Raw genomic sequence first — 18,976 nt, 5'->3', positions numbered from 1 at the left:
CTGGACTATTCCTCTTCTCACCTTGTCTCTTGCAAAAACGCCATCCCCTTCTCGCAATTCCTCTGTCTCCGCCGCATCTGCTCTCAGGATGAGGCTTTTCATTCTAGGACGAGGGAGATGTCTTCTTTTTTTTTAAAGAAAGGGGCTTCCCTTCCTCCACTATCAACTCTGCTCTTAAACGCATCTCCCCCATTTCACGTACATCTGCTCTCACTCCATCCTCCCACCACCCCACTAGGAATAGGGTTCCCCTGGTCCTCACCTACCACCCCACCAGCCTCCGGGTCCAACATATTATTCTCCGTAACTTCCGCCACCTCCAACGGGATCCCACCACTAAGCACATCTTTCCTTCCCCCCCTCTGCATTCCGCAGGGATCGCTCCCTACACGACTCCCTTGTCCATTCGTCCCCCCCATCCCTCCCCACTGATCTCCCTCCTGGCACTTATCCGTGTAAGCGGAACAAGTGCTACACATGCCCTTACACTTCCTCCCTTACCACCATTCAGGGCCCCAAACAGTCCTTCCAAGTGAGGCAACACTTCACCTGTGAGTCAGCTGGGGTGATATACTGCGTCTGGTGCTCCCGATGTGGCCTTTTATATATTGGCGAGACCCGACGCAGACTGGGAGACCGCTTTGCTGAACACCTACGCTCTGTCCGCCAGAGAAAGCAGGATCTCCCAGTGGCCACACATTTTAATTCCACATCCCATTCCCATTCTGACATGTCTATCCACGGCCTCCTGTACTGTAAAGATGAAGCCACACTCAGGTTGGAGGAACAACACCTTATATTCCGTCTAGGTAGCCTCCAACCTGATGGCATGAACATCGACTTCTCTAACTTCCGCTAATGCCCCACCTCCCCCTCGTACCCCATCTGTTACTTATTTATATGTGCACATTCTTTTTCTCACTCTCCTTTTTCTCCCTCTGTCCCTCTGAATATACCCCTTGCCCATCCTCTGGTCCCCCCCCCCCCGTCTTTCTTCCTGGACCTCCTGTCCCATGATCCTCTCGTATCCCCTTTTGCCTATCACCTGTCCAGCTCTCGGCTCCATCCCTCTCCCTCTTGTCTTCTCCTATCATTTTGGATCTCCCTCTCCCCCTCCAACTTTCAAATCCCTTATTCACTCTTCCTTCAGTTAGTCCTGACGAAGGGTCTCGGCCTGAAACGTTGACTGCACCTCTTCCTAGAGATGCTGCCTGGCCTGCTGCGTTCACCAGCAACTTTGATGTGTGTTGCTTGAATTTCCAGCATCTGCAGAATTCCTGTTGTTTACGTAAAACATTATACTTGTTCATTTATTTATTGAGAAAAATTATCCAAAGTTATATGTATTTATTGGGAAAAGTGTGTGAAACTGGTGTGACCTCCTTGGACAGCAATAACTTCAACCAAACGTTTCGGGTAACTTGATCCGTCCTGCTCATCAGCTTGAAGGAATTTTAGGCCATTCCTCCTTACAAAACTGCTTCAACTCCGGGATGTTGGTGGTCTTCCTTGCATGAACTGCTTGCTTCAGGTCCTTCCACAACATTTCTATAGGATTAAGATCAGGACTTTGACTCGGCCATTCCAAAACTCGGATTTTCATCTTTTTAAACTGTCCAGTTGTTGATTTGTCTTTCGGATCATTGTCTTGTTGCGTTACCCGACTTCTATTAAGCTTCAGCGACTGACATTCTCCCGTAAAATGTCTTGATACAATTTTGAATTCGTTATTCCCTCAACAATTGCAAGCTGTCCAAGCTCTGAGGCAGCAAAACGGCCCCAAACCACGATGCTCCTTCCACCATGCTTCACAGTTGGGATGAGGTCTTAGTGTTGGTGTGCAGTGCCCTTTTCCCTCCAAACTTAGCAATGCGCATTTCTGCCAAAAAGTTCAAATTTTGACTCATCTGCCCACAGAACATTGTCCTAGAAGCATTGTAAAAACATCCAGGTGGTCTTTTGCAAACTTGAGATGTGCAGCAATGTTTTTTTTCGAGAGCAATGGTTTCCTTTGTGGTGTCCTTCCATGAACACCATTCTTGTTCAGTGTTTCTCTTATAGTGGACACATGAATCGAGTAACAAATTCTAGAGATTTCTGCAGGTCTTTTGCTGTTACCTTTGCGTTCTTGTTCACCTCCTTCAGCATTGCACGTCGTGCTCCTGGTATGATATTTGCAGGATGCCCACTCCTAGGGAGAGAAGCCACAGTACTCCGTTTGCTCCATTTGTAGACAATTTCTCTCACTATGGACTGATGAACACTCAAATCTTTAGAAATGCTTTTGTAGCCTTTTCCAGCTTCATGCACCTGTACAATTCTTCTTCTAAGGTCCTCTGAAAGTTGTCTTGATTGAGGCATTGTACATGTAAACAGATCTTTCTTGAGAAGAGCAGGCTCTGTCAGTAACCTGACTTTGTATGTCATTTTTTATAGGGCAGAACACCTCTCCAACCCACTCCTCCAATCTCATCTCATTGATTGGAACTCCTGACTCCAAATCGCTTTTGTAGAAGGCATTACCCCAGAGGTTCACATACTTTTTCCAACAATTACATGTAATATTGGATCATTTTTCTCAATACGTAATGAACAAGTATAATGGCTTTTGTGTTATTTATTTAATTGGGTTTTCTTTATGTAGTTTTAGGACATGTGAACACATTTGAGGTTATATATTTGCAGAAACAGAGAATATTCTACAGGGTTTACAGATTCTCTACCGCCACTGTACCTACTTTGATAATAAAAATACTTTGAATTTGAACTCCTCTCTTGTGTTTTTCAGGCTAGTTTAGCTGCAACTAGACAAGGGTCATCGCCAAATGGGAGCGTGTCACAACAGCCTGCCTCTTCACAGACCACTGTGAGTATCTGAAGCAAGTGGCTGGTTTATGCGGGAGGTCAGCATTGGGTGCCGTAGGTCAAATGCGCAGGAAGAAATGAAGCAGCACTCATAGATGTTGGTCCAATTTGAGCTTGAAGATGCGACAATGCGTGTCTCTCAGAGCCCAGTGTTCCAGCTCCTCATCTGAATCTGGAGAAAGGCCGAGGATTATGTTTTTAATTTAGATATACAGCATATCTGGTCCAACGAGTCCATGCCGCTCAGTTACGCCAATGTGACCAATTAACCGGTTACTATGGGCATCACAGTAGCGTAGTGGTTAGCACAATGCTATTACAGTTCAGGGTGTCAGAGTTCAGAGTTCAATTCGGGCATCCTCTGGAAACAAGTTTGTACATCCTTCCCATGTGCGTGTGGGTTTCCTCCGGATGCTCCTGTTTCCTCCCACAGTCCAAAGACGTACCGGTTAATTGGTCATTGCAAATTGTCACATGATTAGGCTAGTGTTAAAATCGGTGGGTTGCTGGGCGACACAGCTGATAGGACCTGTTCCACACTGTATCTCTAAATTAAAGGAATAAAATAAAAAGGCCAAATATTTTATTTTTTATTTAGACATACAACACAGTAACGGGCCCTTCTAGTCCATCGAGCTCACGGCGCTCAGTTACACCCACGTGACCAACTAACTTCCTAACCGTTACATCCTTGGAATGTGGGAGGAATCTGGGGCAGCTGGAGAAAACACACTTGGTCCAGGGAGACCATACAAACTACTTACAGACAGCGGTGAGAATCGGGCCTAGTCGTCAGCGCTGTCATAGCGTTACGCTGACAACTATGTTACCATGTCAGCCCTAAGTAGGAGGTTTGTTGCCGCTGGACACCCAGGTGATCAGTCTGGCTGCTGATCACTGGGATAGGCCGCCTTCGGATGAGGCTCTGTGTGAACCCTTCCTCTGACTCCTGTCTGTGCAGAGTGCCATCCTGACATGCTCCTCCACCTCCTGACACCCAGCCCCTGCCAGTCACTGGGATAGGCCGCCTCCGGATGAGTTTCGGAGTGAACCCTTCCCCTGGCCCCTGTCCGTACAGCTGGCCATCATCCGCCTCCTGACACCCAGCCCACCCTCTGTATTCGACTCAATTATATGGAAAATGCGTGAACGTTCTGACACTCTGCTTTCCACCGGTTCCTTCTTGCCCTTTCCTGGATTTAGCTGCACTCTCACCGTCACCAGAGACCGTAAGAAAGAGAAACAGAATTGGGCCATTCGGCCCATTGAGTCTGCTCTGTCATGCCATCATGGCTGACTTATTATCCCTCCAACCCCATTCTCCTGCCTTCTCCCTGTAACCTTTGACACCCTTACTAATCAAGAACCTATCAACCTCCAGTTCAAATATACCTAATGACTTGGCCTCCACAGCCAACCGTGGAAATGAATTCCACAGATTCACCATCCTCTGTTCTAAAGGGACGTCCTTCTATTCTGAAGCTATGCCCCCCATTTGAAACAGCCTCCCCACATCTACTCTATCTAGGCCTCTCAGTATCTGAGAAATTTCAGTGAGATCCCCACTCATTCTTCTAAACTCCAGTGAGTACAGGTCCAGGGGTGTCACGTGTTCCTGATACGTTAACCCTTCCACTCCCGGCATGGTGACACGTGGGCGGAGAGATTTCTCTCTCCCACTCCTATCTCTTGAATAGAAAATAGAAGTAGGAGGAGGCCATTTGGCCTTCTGGGTCTGAGCATGATGGTAACTGTCCCTGCTCCTAGCCTCTCTCTGTTATTTGTGGTGCCTTTCACATGGACAAATATGTCTCCCTCCTCCTTCTCTTACGTGCAGTGGATTCCAGTTAGTTGGAACACATCAGAACACACCAGTATGCTTTGGCCCAATGAAGCGGCTGCCTTAATTAGCAGAAGTTTCATGGGAATAGTTAAAAATGTACATAAAAGACAAAACTACTGTTTAACTGAATATCAAATTATGTATTTAAGTGAAATACAGAACAAATTACAACACTATCAATACTACTACAGTATTCTAAAATTGTATTAGTTCCTCATAGTTAATTGATGGAAGAATTCAACCAGTGTACATTGTCGTGTTCCTTTGGTTGACTGTAAATGAACAAAATCAGCGCAGACAAGTATTGTAGATGATGGACTGCCATTATGCAATGCTTTCGATGATTGAATCTCCAAATCTTCATTTTCATTGTAACATTCAAGGTGACTGTTGATACCTTCAAATTCTTCGCAGTTCCTAACTTGCTGAAATAGTAAAATCATTTCATTTTCACTTTCACTCTGGCATCTCCAAGCCTGAATGCTTGAAACTGCAATGAGCAGAACAGTTCTGAATACTGCTTAAGTGGACAGAATGAGGGTGAGAGGCCGGGGGAGTGGGCAGAAGGAGGGTGAGAGGCCGGGGGAGTGGGCAGAAGGAGGGTGAGAGGCCGGGGGAGTGGACAGAAGGAGGGTGAGAGGCCGGGGGAGTGGACAGAAGGAGGGTGAGAGGCCGGGGGGTGGACAGAAGGAGGGTGAGAGGCCGGGGGAGTGGACAGAAGGAGGGCGAGAGGCCGGGGGAGTGGACAGAAGGAGGGATGAGAGGCCAGGGGAGTGGACAGAAGGAGGGTAAGAGGCCGGGGGAGTGGACAGAAGGAAGGCGAGAGGCCGGAGGAGTGGACAGGAGGAGGGTGAGAGGCTGGTAGAGTGAACGGAAGGAGGGTGAGAGGCCGGGGGAGTGGACAGGAGGAGGGTGAGAAGCCGGGGGAGTGGACAGAAGGAGGGTGAGAGTCTGGGAGAGTGGACAGAAGGAGGGTATCAGGCCGGGTGAGTGGACAGGAGGAGGGTGAGAGGCTGGGGGAGTGGACAAAAGGAGGGTATCAGGTGGGGGGAGTGGACAGAAGGAGGGTATCAGGCTGGGAGAGTGGACAGGAGGAGGGTATCAGGCTGGTAGAGTGGACAGGAGGAGGGTGAGAGGCTGGTAGAGTGGACAGAAGGAGGGTGAGAGGCGGGGGGAGTGGATAGAAGGAGGGTGAGAGGCTGGTAAAGTGGACAGGAGGAGGGTGAGAGGCCGGGGGAGTGGACAGAAAGAGGGTGAGAGGCCGGGGGGGTGGACAGGAGGAGGGTGAGAGGCCGGGGGAGTGGACAGAAGGAGGGTGAGAGGCCGGGGCAGTGGACAGAAGGAGGGTGAGAGGTAACGAGGTTGGTTGAGGTAGAGTGGTTCCAAAATGCCCGATTTCTTTGCCGCCAGTCTCATGAACAGTTTGAACCTCCTCTCCCAGTGCTGTGGAGTGTGGGGGGCTGAGCCCTGCATTGACAACGATGTCCCTTTCGACCCAGATTAACCTGGCCACGTCTCCGGCCGCAGCTCAGCTGATCAGCCGGGCGCAGACCGTGAACTCCGGTGCCACAGGAATCGCCCAGCAGGCCGTTCTCCTGGGGAACTCGAACAGCCCGGCTCTGACGGCCAGTCAGGCACAGATGTACCTCCGGGCACAGATGGTAAGCAGCAAACTATGGCTTCCTACAAGTGTTGAGTGCGTGATGTGATGTTGGAGGTGCCTGGCCATTAATCACAAGCAGCGGACACTCTTTGTTCTTTTTTAAGATTAATTCATCAGTGTCTGTCCATGACCTTTGATCCTTTCTGATCTTCCTTTAGGGAATCAATTATTATTCTTCCATTTGTCCTCGATCTCAGCATTTGTTTCCTCTCCTGGGTTGCCTGGGTTCCAATCCGATCCACAGAGAAAACAGTATATCTGCTAAGAATATTCATTCAAAGGCTGATCTGAGCAGATCAAGGCTCATGGATCTTTGGAGAGACAAGCCCTTTTCCGATTGTATTATCTGGTCATAACTACAGAAATTCGTTAACTGGGTAACCTGGTTACTCGCTGGATAACCTGGTAACTCGCTGATTTACTGAGACAGTCGGAGTTAGAATCTGTGCAAAGTATATCACAAGCAGTAGCCAGAAGGTGACGTATGATAGGTGTCCTGGATATTCAAGCACACACAGTCAGTCACGTGTGTATGCAAAGACAGTTACACAGCCCATGCACACATAGCCACACACATGTGTATGCTCACTCACCAAGTATATGCACACACACAGTGTGCACATAAGACCATAAGATTAGGAACAGAATTAGGCCATTCAGCTCTGCCATTTCATCATGGCTGATCCCAGATCCCATTCAACTTCATACACCTGCTTTCTCACTATATCCTTTGATGCCCTGACCGATCAGGAAACAATCAACTTCCGTCTTGAGTATACCTACGGAATTGGCCACCACCGCAGTCTGTGGCAGAGCATTCCACAGATTCACCACTCTCCAGCTAAAAAGATTCCTCCTTACCTCTGTTCTAAAAGGTTGCTCCTCAATTTTGAGGCTGTGCCCTCCAGTTCTGGATACCCCCACCACAGGAAATACCCTCTCCGCATCCACCTTATCTAGTCCTTTCAAACACATAGTCACACACACGGGCGCACACACAGTTACAGATGTGTGTCCACATACATGTTTTCACAGAGTCACGTGAACACAGTCATATATGTGCAGATATGCACATGCACACACACATACATAGGCACGCATAACGAGCCAAACAGATCTGCACCTTACACACTGCATTGGAGAGAATAGTCAGGGCACCCTCTCATCACAGCCTCACACTTGTAAATTGCACACATGACATCACTTGAGTTGTGTTGTTAGTGTTCTGTTGCCTTGTGGCCAAAGAACCATGTTCCTCAGAGTGAGTCAGTCTGTTCCTCTCCCACAAGGGCCACCCAACACTGAGTGTTTGCTCTGTTCACTTTCCCATCTCCCACCACGCCTTTAAACTCTCCTCCGGTTGCTCTGCAAGTTCAGTAATGCCGTGTAGAAACATCGGCAGGGAACGATCTGGCAAGGTGGTTGAGTGGCGGTGGGGAATACTCTGGGGACAGTTTAAAATGCAAAGTAAATTTGTTATCAGAGTATATACGTGTCACCACATACAATCCATTTTCTTCTGGGCATGCACAGCGAATACAAGAAACACAATAGAATCAATGAAAGACCATGCCCAACGGGATGGACAAACAACCCGTGTGCAAAAGACAACAAATTGCAAATACAAAAGAGAAAAATAATAATAAACTAACAAGCAGAAAGTATCAAGAACATGAGGTGACAAGTCCTTCAAAGACCATAGTCCTTAAGTTTGAAGGGATAGGGTTAAGGTTAGTCTTGTGTTGGGGGAAGGTTGATTTCAGTAGCACAGAGAGGCCCTGGTGAAAGTAGAACAGTGCGTGCCATTTAGTCCATTATGTCTGTGCAGGCCATGACTTTGATCTGAACTAATCCCTACATCTGCCTACCTCTTTCCCTCATTCATCTTAAACCTAAGCCCTCTAACATCTGAAATTTCCATTATGGGACAATTTACCCCAGGGGTTCCCAACCTTGGGTCCCCGGACCCCTTGCATAATGGTATTGATCCATGGCATCCAAAAGGTTGGGAACCCTTACACTACCCTGTTTATGTCTCTCGTATTTTTAAAAATCTCCAACGCTGCAGAGAAAACAATCCAAGTTGTCCACCCTCTCCTGATAGCCTACACGTTCCATTCCTGGTGGACCATTTCTGCACCAAAGCCTCCACATCCTCCTTATAATGCAGCAAACAGAATACTCCAGTGTGGCCTACCAAAATTTTATGCAAGTTCAACATGACTTCCTAATTTTATATTAGGGGACCACAGTAGCGTAGCTGTTAGTGTGACACTATTACAGCTCAGCTTCAGAGTTCGCTTCCAGTGTCCTCTGTAAGAAAGTTTGTATGTTCTTCCCATGAACGCGTGGGTTTTCTGTGGATAGACAGGGGTAGGGCAGCACAGTAGTGCAGTGGTTAGCACAACGCTTTACCAGCGACCCAGGTTCAATTCCTGCTGCTGTCTGTAAGGAGTTTGTACGTTCTTCCCGTTTCCTCCGGATGCTCCAGTTTCCTTCCATGGTCCAAAGACGTACCGGTTAGTAGGTTAATTGGTCATTGTAAACTGTCCTGGGATTAGGCTGGGGTTAAATCGGGAGGTTGCTGGGCGATGAGGCTCATGGGCTAGAAGGGCCTGTTCCACAGTGTGTCTCTAAATCAAAATAAATTCAACATTCCTATCTATGTAAACAACAAAGCAGATCCTAAACACAAGAGATTCTGCAGATGCTAGAAATCTGAAGCAGCACACAAAATGCTGGAGGAACTCAGCAGTTCAGGCTGTTACCCCTGGCATTTTTGTCCTTGTGAACCTTTGCTACCCCCTCTCCAGCTTAATGACACCCTTCCAGTCATGTGGTGACCAGAACTGCACACAATAGTCCAAGTGTGATCTCACCACCTGCACATCTTGTACAGCTGATTTCTTGTGGTCTTACTTAACATGACGTCCTAACTCCTGTACTCAATGTCCCATGGTACAAACTCTTCCTTCACCAACTTGACTACAGTGCTCCATGTCAAGACCCATCAAACTCTTTAGAACATCAAACAGTCCAGCACAGGAACAGGCCCTTCGGCCCACAGTGTTGTGCCAAACCAATTAAATTTGTCATCAAGTGGCCAGCCAAACTAATCTCTTCTGCCTACACAATGTCTATGTCCTTCCATTTTCCTCACATTCATGTGCCTATCTAAACATCTCGTAAAAGTCTCCAATGTATTTGCCTCCACCACCACCCCAGACACTGCATTCCAGGCAACCACCACTCTGTGTAAAAATCTTGCCCCTCACATCCCCTTTAAAATTACACCACTCACACCTGAAATGTATGCCCTCTGCTATCAGACTTTTCAACCCTGGGGAAAAAGATTCTCTCTGTCTGCTCTATCTGTGCCTCTCATAATCTTATAAGCCTCTATCGGATCTCCACTCAGCCTCCGTCACTCCCGAGAAAACAACCCAAGTTTGTCCTGCCTTTCATTATAGCTCATACCCTGTAATTCAGGCAACATCATGGTAAACCTCCAGCACTCTCTCCAAAGCCTCAAAATCCTCCTATAAGGGGGAGATCAGAACTGTTTGTAATAGTCTAGATCCATAAGAAAATGCTCTTAGGTTTCAATTAGATCCTTTCTTACTCTTCTAACCTCCGATGGATGAGTGAAATGGCTTCTCCCTATCCCTGTGTTCTTTGCCAACCCTTGCCAGAACTGATTTCTGCAGACTCCACCAGGAGGACCAGTGCCTTCCAGAGTAGAATTACACATCAGCAGTAGAGGGGCCATTAAAGAGATTAACTTTACTTGTCACACGTACAGTGAAGCGCATCGTCTGCGTCAACAACCGACACAGTCTGAGGATGTGCTGGGGGCATCCCACAAGTATCATCAGGCTTCAGGTACCAACCTAGCATGCCCACAACTTACTCACCATAACCTGTACGTCTTTGGAATGTGCGAGGAAACGAGAGCACCCGGAGAAAACCCACATGGTCATTGGGAGAATGTACAAACTCCTTACAGGCAGTGGTGGGAATTGGACACCGATCGGTGGTGCCGTAGAGCGTTATGTTTATTTTTGATACCCATAGGGGAACGGGGTACGAGAATCAGCCTTAATATCACTAGCATGTGCAGTGAAATGGCGAAGGGGAAGAAGCTGCTTCTGAAATGTCTTCAGGCTCCTGTACTTCCTCCCTGATATTAGCAATAAGAGAGCATGTGCTGGGTGATAGAGGTTCTTAATGATGCCACCTGTTTGAGGCATCGCCTTTCGAAGGTGTTCTCAATGTTGGGGAGGCTAGTGCCCACGATGGATCTGGCTGAGATTACACCCTCTGCAGCTCTTTCCAATCCTGTGCAGTGGCCCCTCCATACCAGACAGTGTTACAACCAGTTAGAATGGTCTCCATGGTACATCTGTAGAAGTTTGGTAGACTTTGGTGACACACCAGGTCTCCTCAAACTCCTAATGAAATATGACTGCTGTCGTGTCTTCTTTGTAATTGCATCAGTGTGTTGGCCCCAGGACAGATCCTCAGGGATGTTGTCACCCAGGAGTTTGAAACGCTCACCCTTTCCACTTGGCATCCTTCTACAAGGACTGGTGTGTGTTCCCTCAACCTCTCCTTCTTGAAGTCTACAATCAAAAATCTAAAGGGGAGGAGAGATCGTTAAGTTGTCTCGAAATGGGGGAATAATTATCAGATGGTGAAAGTCCAGGACAGTCACATTGTCCACTGATACCACCCTCAACATGACCTATAGACATTCAGAGCTTGGATGAAGACTATTTGGCTCAGAGTGTCAGTGCTGGCCAAAGGTGAACTTGAGATGATTCGCACTTGGCAACTCAAACCCTGCAGGTCACAACTGTTCAAGGACTCATTGAGGCCAAAGCCGGGGAGATAGTTCCAGATACTTGTGGAAGAAAATTCCTGATTCCCTCTGAGCCTTCTGTGGCCTTGTTCCCAGTAACTAAAGGCTTCTCTCTCATTACAGACACTGCTGTTCAATCTCCCTGGTTTCCAGAGCTGTTGTACGCATACACACACATGCAGACACACACACTGTATACTATGCCTCAAACAGATGAGTGTGTCAGGAAAAGATGTTTGTGTAACTAAATTGTTGGTGAGGGTTCAAAGTTCGAAATACTTCCAAAGTAAATTTATTATCTAAGTATGTGTATGTCGTCACTGTAGCTTTGCAGTTAGCTGATACTATTACAGCTCGGAGTTCAACTTCGGCATCCACTGTCGAAAGTTTTTCCCATATGTGTGTGTAGGTTTCCTCCGGGTGCTTTGGTTTCCTCGCACAGTCCAGAGACGTGCACGCTGTAGTGGCACGTCAGTGTAGTGGTTAGCACAATGCTTTTCACTACCAGTGACCCAGCTTCTGTTCCTGCCGCTGCCTGTAAGGAGTTTGTACATCCTCCCCATATCCGTGTGGGTTTCCTCCGGGTGCTCCAGTTTCCTCCCACAGTCCAAAGACATACCGGTTGGAAAGTGAGTTGGTCATTATAAGTTGTCCCGTCATTAGGCTAGGATTAAGTCGAGGAATTGCTGGGCAGCGCAGCTCGAAGTGCTGGAAGGGCATGTTCCACACTGTATCTCAATAAGTAAATAAATACCAGATCATAGGTGTATTGGTCTTTATAAATCGCCCAATGATTAAGCTAGGGTTAAACTGGTGGGTTGCTGGGTAGCATGTCTCAAAGGGCCGGAAGTAAATAAATAAATGTCACCCTGAGATTTGTTGAGGATATTCACAGCAGAACAAAGAAATACAGTAGAATCAATGAAAATCTACACACAAGTTCAAGTTCAGGTTTATTGTCATTCAACAGTACACATGTATACCACTAAACAAAACGATGTTCCTCCAGACCAAGGGACACAACACAGTACATATAACTCGCACACATAGCACATAAAGTAATATTACCACAAATAAATTAACAAATCATAAGGTGCATGTATGATACAAGTTAAAAAGTGAACAGTATAACACTACTGGTGCTTCATGCGTAATGAGACCTGGGTGGTGGCAGGGTGTTCAGTCATCTCACGGCCTGGGGGAAGAAGCTGTATCCCATCCTAACAGTCCTTGTCCTAATGCTACGATACCTCCTGCCTGATGGTAAGGGTCAAAGAGATTGTTGGACGGATGGGAGGGATCACTGACAATGCTAAGGGCCCTGCATACTGATAAATATCTCGGATGGGTGCAAGAGAGGCCCGATGATCCTCTCAACAGTCCTCACTATGCTTTGTAGGGACTTGTGGTCAGACGTCTTGCTATTCCCGGACCAGACAGTGACACAGCTGCTCAGGACACTCTCTCTGGTGCTCCTGTAAAAATTGCCGAGAACGGGGTGGGAGCGGGAGCCTCAATCTCCTCAGGAAGTGGAGACACTGCTGTGCTTTCTTGACCAAACAAAGACTCTCAAACAATACAAGGATTGGCAAACAACACGGATTTGTCAGTCTCCTGGCCCTTGCCAGACTTAGGGTTCAGGTCCACAGATACCTCCCTGCATGTCCTCTTGTTGAGACCACGGCAGCCATCTCTTGGTGCCTGAGGTAGATAAAAGGCAATTTTCTTTTTCTTCTTAAGCCCATCACCCCTGGGGACATAGGCCACTGACAGCAGCTCGTCAAAGTCCTCTGTCCTGATCCAAAGGCTGATAGGCCATATGGCTTTCACTTTCACCGCATGACTTCATACGTCTTCTAGACGAGTCCTTTCTCCCAGGAATGAGGTGTTCGGAGCTGCTGTTGGCGTTTTTGTAGCTCGGGGTTTTTATGGGATGGGGTTACTAACCCCATGCCCAACCCTCCTCCTTTCGCAGCCAGGCTTGGGGCTGTCCATGGTGGAGTTTAAAAGGCAACACGTTTCATGTAATTTTCAGGCACAGCAAAGTAACCTTGTGCAAATAGCTAGGACCCTAGGTCGTGCTGTTCCTTTGTCCCCCCAGCTCATCTTCACGCCCACTGCCACCGTCGCTGCGGTCCAACCAGAGGTCACGGTGTCTCCAGGCAACCAGCAGTCAGCCGTCTCACAGGTCAGTTCTCAGCCGTGCACTCTGTGACGTGAGCGGGATCTGGGTGATAGCCGTCTCAGGGACTGGTGGGGACGGGCGGGCGAAGGTGTCACATCCAGCCTCCGGGCCTTGGTCAACTGCAAATTAATCATCCAATCAAAGACAGCTATAGAGTCATACAGCACAGAAACAGGCCCTTCGGCCCAACCTGTCGATGCTGACCAAAATACCCCATCCAAGCTAATCCCACTTACCAGCATTTGATCCATAACTTCCTCGACCTATCCAATCAGTGTAGCTGTCCAACTATGTTCTACACCTGTGTAAACCACTTCCTCTGGCAGCTCATTCCTTTTATTGACTACCTTCTGGGTAGAAATGTTGACTCTCCTTTGAAGGTCTGGCTAATCAAGAATCTATCAAACTCTGCCTTAAATATATCACAATGACTTGGCCTCCGCAGCCGTCTTTGGCAATGAATTCCACAGATTCACCACCCTCTGGCTAAAGAAATTCCTCCTCGTCTCTGTTCTAAATGGGTGTCCTTCTATTCTGAGGCTGGGTCCTTTCGTCCTGGACTCCCCCACTATAGGAAACATCCACTCTATCTAGGCCTTCCATTATTCAGTAGGCTTCAATGAGATCCCCCTCATTCTTCTAAACTCCAGTGAGTACAGGCCCAGAGCCGTCAAATGCTCCTCATAGGGTGGGAAACTCCTCATGAGTCCTGAGTAGGACAAGCCTGTGTGCTCCAAAGGGAAGACCCAACTGAGCAGGCCGACCTTTTGACACTGCTACCCCACTGCATGCGTTAACATCAGTGTCTGTTTAAGTAGCATCTTTAGTGAGGTAAAGCAACCAAGAAATATAATCACAGAGTCAGACAGCACAGAAACAAGCCCTTCAGCCCAACTTGATTATGTCGACCAAGTTGCTGAACTGAACTGGTCCATGGGCCTGCGTTTGGCCCAAATCCCTCTAAACCAGGGACTCCCAACCTGGGTCCACGGACCCCTCAGTTAATAGCATAATAAAGGTTGGGAACCCCTTCTCTAAACCCTTCCTAACCATGTACCTGTCCAAGCATCTTTTAAATGTTGTAATTGTACCCACCTCAACTACTTCCTCTGACAGCTCTTTCCACATGGATATCACCCTACATTGCCCTCAGGTCCCTGATATAAATCTTTCACCACATTCCCATCCATTTCCCCAGGACTTACACTTTTACATATCTATCTATCTCTTATCTCTATCTATCTATCTATCTATCTCTCTCTCTCTCTCTCTCTCTCTCTCTCTCTCTCTCTCTCTCTCTCACACACACACACACACACACACACACACACACACACACACACACACACACACACACACACACACACACACACACACACTCTTAACCCACCAATCCTCTGGGGAAAAAAGTTGCCTTTCAAATCCCCTTTTATATTATTCCCTGTTCACTCTGTCTTGCTGGATTTGGACTGCCCTTCTTGTTCTTCTTAAGCCCGTCAGCCCTACTGGGGCATAGGCCGCCGACAGTGGCCCACCACAGTCCTCTGTCCTAGGTTCGCCTTTAAATGTGTGGTCTGTCCTCTCCCAGGGGTGAGGTCTGTGGAGCTTCTATTGGTGGTTCTGGGTTTTTATAGGATGGGGTTGCCTGCCCCATTTCCAACCCTCCTCCTTCCTTTTGCAGTGGGACTTGCACTCCCTAACCCTGGGGAAAAGACTGATTATTCCCTTTATGTGGTTTTATAAACCTCTCCTTTCACTTCTTTCACTCCAGGGCAAATATCCCCCAACCTGTGCCATCTCTCCTCTCAAGCCCTCCACTCCTGGTAACAACCTCAAATCTCTCTGACAACCCCTTCCAGTTAGTATGAGATACAGTACAGAACAGGACTTTCTGACCCGACGAGCTACACTGCCCAGTAACCTCCCTATTCAACCCTAGCCTCAACGCAGGACAAATTACAATGACACAGTAACCTATGAACCGGTACGTCTTTGGACTGTGGGAGGAAACCCGAGCACCCGGGGGAAACCCACGCATTCACAGAGAGAACATACAAGCTCCATAGAGACGGCACCAGAATTCAACCCCGAACTCTGACAGCCTGAGTTATAATAGTGTTGTACTAACCACGACGCTGCTGTGGCACCCAATTGGATATCATCCTTCCTAGGTTGGTATATGTTGGCTGTGGATGGGCCAAGGAGGAAAGTTCCCAGGAGCATCTGAGAGAGGTGGTGACTTGGTTTCCATAGTAGTCTGTGGCAATGACTTCCACAGATTCACCACTCTCTGGCTAAAGAAATTCCTTCTCATCTCTGTTCTAATTGGGCATCTGTTCTGAGGCTGTGCCCTCTGGTCCTAGACTCCCCCACTATAGGAAACATCCTCTCCACATCCACTCTATCTGGGTCTTTCAATATTCAGTAGGTTTCAATGAGATCCCCCCTCATTCTTCTAAACTCCAGTGAGTACAGGCCCAGAGTAGTATGAGACAATGTGAAAACGAGGGGATTTAGTGGGAAATGATGCAGATTGGCTGGTATAGGGGTAATTGGTAAAGGAACACCCTCACACTCCTAGCACAGCCAGTCCTCCCACCAGCATGCAGGCATGCTTTTGTTCATATTTTACTGAATTAGTGGACAGCGTTTTGGCAGCTCCCTGAACCGGCAGTGCAAACCACAAGGTTACTTGGCATCCAGGTCTACCATCCCAACATAGTCTGGACCCCGTACACACACCTATTTGACACTGTCCCTCCCCCCACACATATCCATCCCCATCCACTCCCTCACCTGTCTGCCCCCAGCCCCGACCTCGCCTGCACTTGTCCGAGCAGACCACAGCAGCCTACGGCTGGTCCACACACACACAGCTGAGGATACACCTGCATAACCCAGAAGAGTGAACCTAATGGGGTCATCCCACACAGGAACATTCAGAAGAGTTGGAACCTCCCCTGCATTGAGAAGGACAAGGGGTGATGGTCCAAGACCCTCACGGAGGAGGGAACTCTCTCAGGCTGGACAGTCCTGAGTGATGAACATTTCTCAGGTTAAGGGAAACAAGAGGAAAGAAGGGCCAAATGGCCTCTTCCTTCTCCTCATCCTCCTGTGTGTTTCTTCAGCCTGAGCTGCCCATCTGTTAGACCTTAAGACATAGGAGCAGAATGAGGCCATTCGGTCCGTCAAATCTGCACCACCATTCTATCATGGCTGATTTATTTTCTCTCTCAACACAGTTCTCCTGCCTTCTTCCCATAACCTTTGACACCCTTACTAATCCAGATCCCATCAACCTCTGCTTTAAATGTATCCAATGACTTGGCCTCCACAGCCTGACAAGTCTCTTGTCAGCACAGGGCAGGTAAGAGATTGAGCTAAAGTTGGCCAAACTTTCCGGTATAGAGTCACTGTGACTGACCGTGGCTGGGTCTTGGTGGTAGTTGTCAGTGTCACACCAGTGTCCCAAGACAGCAGAAAATGAACCTCATTCTGACTGCCTCTTGTATTAACATTGAGGTGAACACTCAATAAATCCATTGGGTCCGAGTGCACAGCTCTCTGAATGTGCCACATAGGTAGATAGGGTGGAAATGAAGGAACCTTCATTGGTCAAGGCACATTCAGAAAGTCACATTAAGACTATGAGACATTGGAGCAGAATTGGGCCATTTGGCCCATCGAGTCTGCTCTGCATTTCCATCATAAATAATTTATTACCCCTCTCAAACCCATTCTTCTACCTTCTCTCCATAACCTTTGAAGCCCTGACTAATCAGGGGCCTTTTAATCACCGCCTTAAATATACCCCATGGCTTGGCCCTCACAGCCGTCTGTGGCAATGAATTCCACACATTCACCACCCTTTCTCTGGCCAAGGAAATTCTTCCTCATCTCTTTTCTAATTGGATGTCCCTCTATTCTGAAATTATGCCCTCTGGTCCTAGACTCCCCCACAATAGGAAACATCCTCTCCACATCCACTCTATCTAGGCCAGGGGTTCCCAACCTGCAGTCCACAGACCTCTTGGTTGATGGTAAAGCTCCATGGCATGAAAAAGGTTAGAATCCCCTGATCTAGGCCTTCTAATATTTGATAGATTTCAGTTAATTCTTTGCTCATTCTTCTAAACTCCAGTGAGTACAGGCCCAGAGCCATCAAACACTCCTCATATATTAACTCTTTCATTCCTGGAATCACTCTGGTGAAACTCCTCTGGATCCTCTCCAATGGCAGCACATCTTTTCTTAAATATGGTGCCCAGAATTGCTCACAGTACTCCAAGTGCAGTCTGACTGATGTTTTATAATGCATTACATCCTTGTTTTTATATTCTCGACCTCTCAAAATGAATGCTGTATAAAACTTAATGAATGTGTATAAAACTGCACACAGCAGTTGTATAAAACTTTGGTCAGGCCACCCTTGGAGAATTGTATACAGTTCTGCTAACCCCAATTCAGGAAGGATGTGGAGCCATTGGAGAGTGTGCAGAAGTTCACCAGGACACTGCTTGGACTACAGAGAGTATGAGCCATAACGAGAGGTTGGATGAACTTGAGTTGTTTTCCCTGGAGTGGAGGAAGCTGAGGGGAAACCTGATAGAAGTACAGTTAGAGTACTGAGGCAGAATCGTTTCCCCGGGTAGAAATGTCATATACTAGAGCGAGTGCATTTATGGTGAGAGGAGCAAAGTTTAAAGCGGAGAGTGAGAGAAGGAAAGTTTAAAGTAGGTAAGGGGATATAAGGGGGTACGGGTGGCACGGTAGCGTAGTGGTGGCAGGTAGCACAATGTTTTACAGTACCAGTGACCCGGGTCCAATTCCTGGTACTGTCTATGAGGAGTTTGTACGTTCTCCCTGTGACCGTGTGTGTCTCCTCTGGGTGCTCCGGTTTCCTTTCACTGTCCAAAGACGTACTGGGTAGTAGGTCGATTGATCATTGTAAATTGTCCTGAGGTCAGGCTAGGGTGAAATCTGGGGATTGCTGGGCAGTGTGGCTTGAAGGACTAGAAAGGCCTATTCCATGCTGGATCTCAATCAATCAATAGATAGATAGATAGATAACTTTAATATTAGAAAAAGGAGGGGGATCTCAGTGAAATCTATCAAATATTGAAAAGTCTGGATAGAGTGGATATGTAGAGGATGTTTCTTGTAGTGGGGGATCCTAGGACCAGAGAACACAGCCTCAGAATAGAGGGATGTCCGTTTAGAACAGAGATGAGGAGGAATTTCTTTAGCCAGAGGGTGATGAATCTGTGGAATTCATTGCCACAGAAGGCTGTGGAGGCCAGGTTATTGGGTATATTTAAAGCAGAGGTTGATAGGTTCTCGATTAGCCAGACCATCAGAGGTTACGGGGAGAAGACAGGAGAATGGGGTTGAGAGGAAAATAAATCTGCCATGATGGAATGGTGGGGCAGACTCGATGGGCTGAATGGCCTAAATCTCCTGTGTCTTTTGGGATGAGTGGGACAAGTTTTTTCTTATTACACGCAGGGAGTAGGGGAGGCTGATACAACAGTGGTTGTTTAAGAGGCTGTTAGACAGACA

The 18,976-nt window shown here is 47.6% G+C and overlaps 1 protein-coding gene across 13 annotated transcripts in view; it reads left to right on the top strand.

Moving 5' to 3' along the window:
• Positions 1 to 18,976, top strand: part of LOC134337922 (polyhomeotic-like protein 2) — a 308,667-nt gene that overhangs the window by 221,230 nt on the left and 68,461 nt on the right. For 11 of the 13 annotated variants that reach the window (XM_063033301.1, XM_063033300.1, XM_063033299.1 and 8 more), the window contains 3 exons: positions 2,789 to 2,866; positions 6,208 to 6,369; positions 13,268 to 13,420. In XM_063033301.1, the coding sequence (XP_062889371.1) occupies positions 2,789 to 2,866; positions 6,208 to 6,369; positions 13,268 to 13,420 (393 nt within the window). The remainder of the gene's footprint in view (positions 1 to 2,788; positions 2,867 to 6,207; positions 6,370 to 13,267; positions 13,421 to 18,976) is intronic. The other 2 variants (XM_063033302.1, XM_063033308.1) reach the window with 2 other exon arrangements.

The sequence above is a fragment of the Mobula hypostoma genome, chromosome 25, assembly GCF_963921235.1.
Source record: "Mobula hypostoma chromosome 25, sMobHyp1.1, whole genome shotgun sequence".
Lineage (NCBI taxonomy): Eukaryota > Metazoa > Chordata > Chondrichthyes > Myliobatiformes > Myliobatidae > Mobula > Mobula hypostoma.
This window is presented reverse-complemented; position numbering and strand designations above follow the sequence as displayed.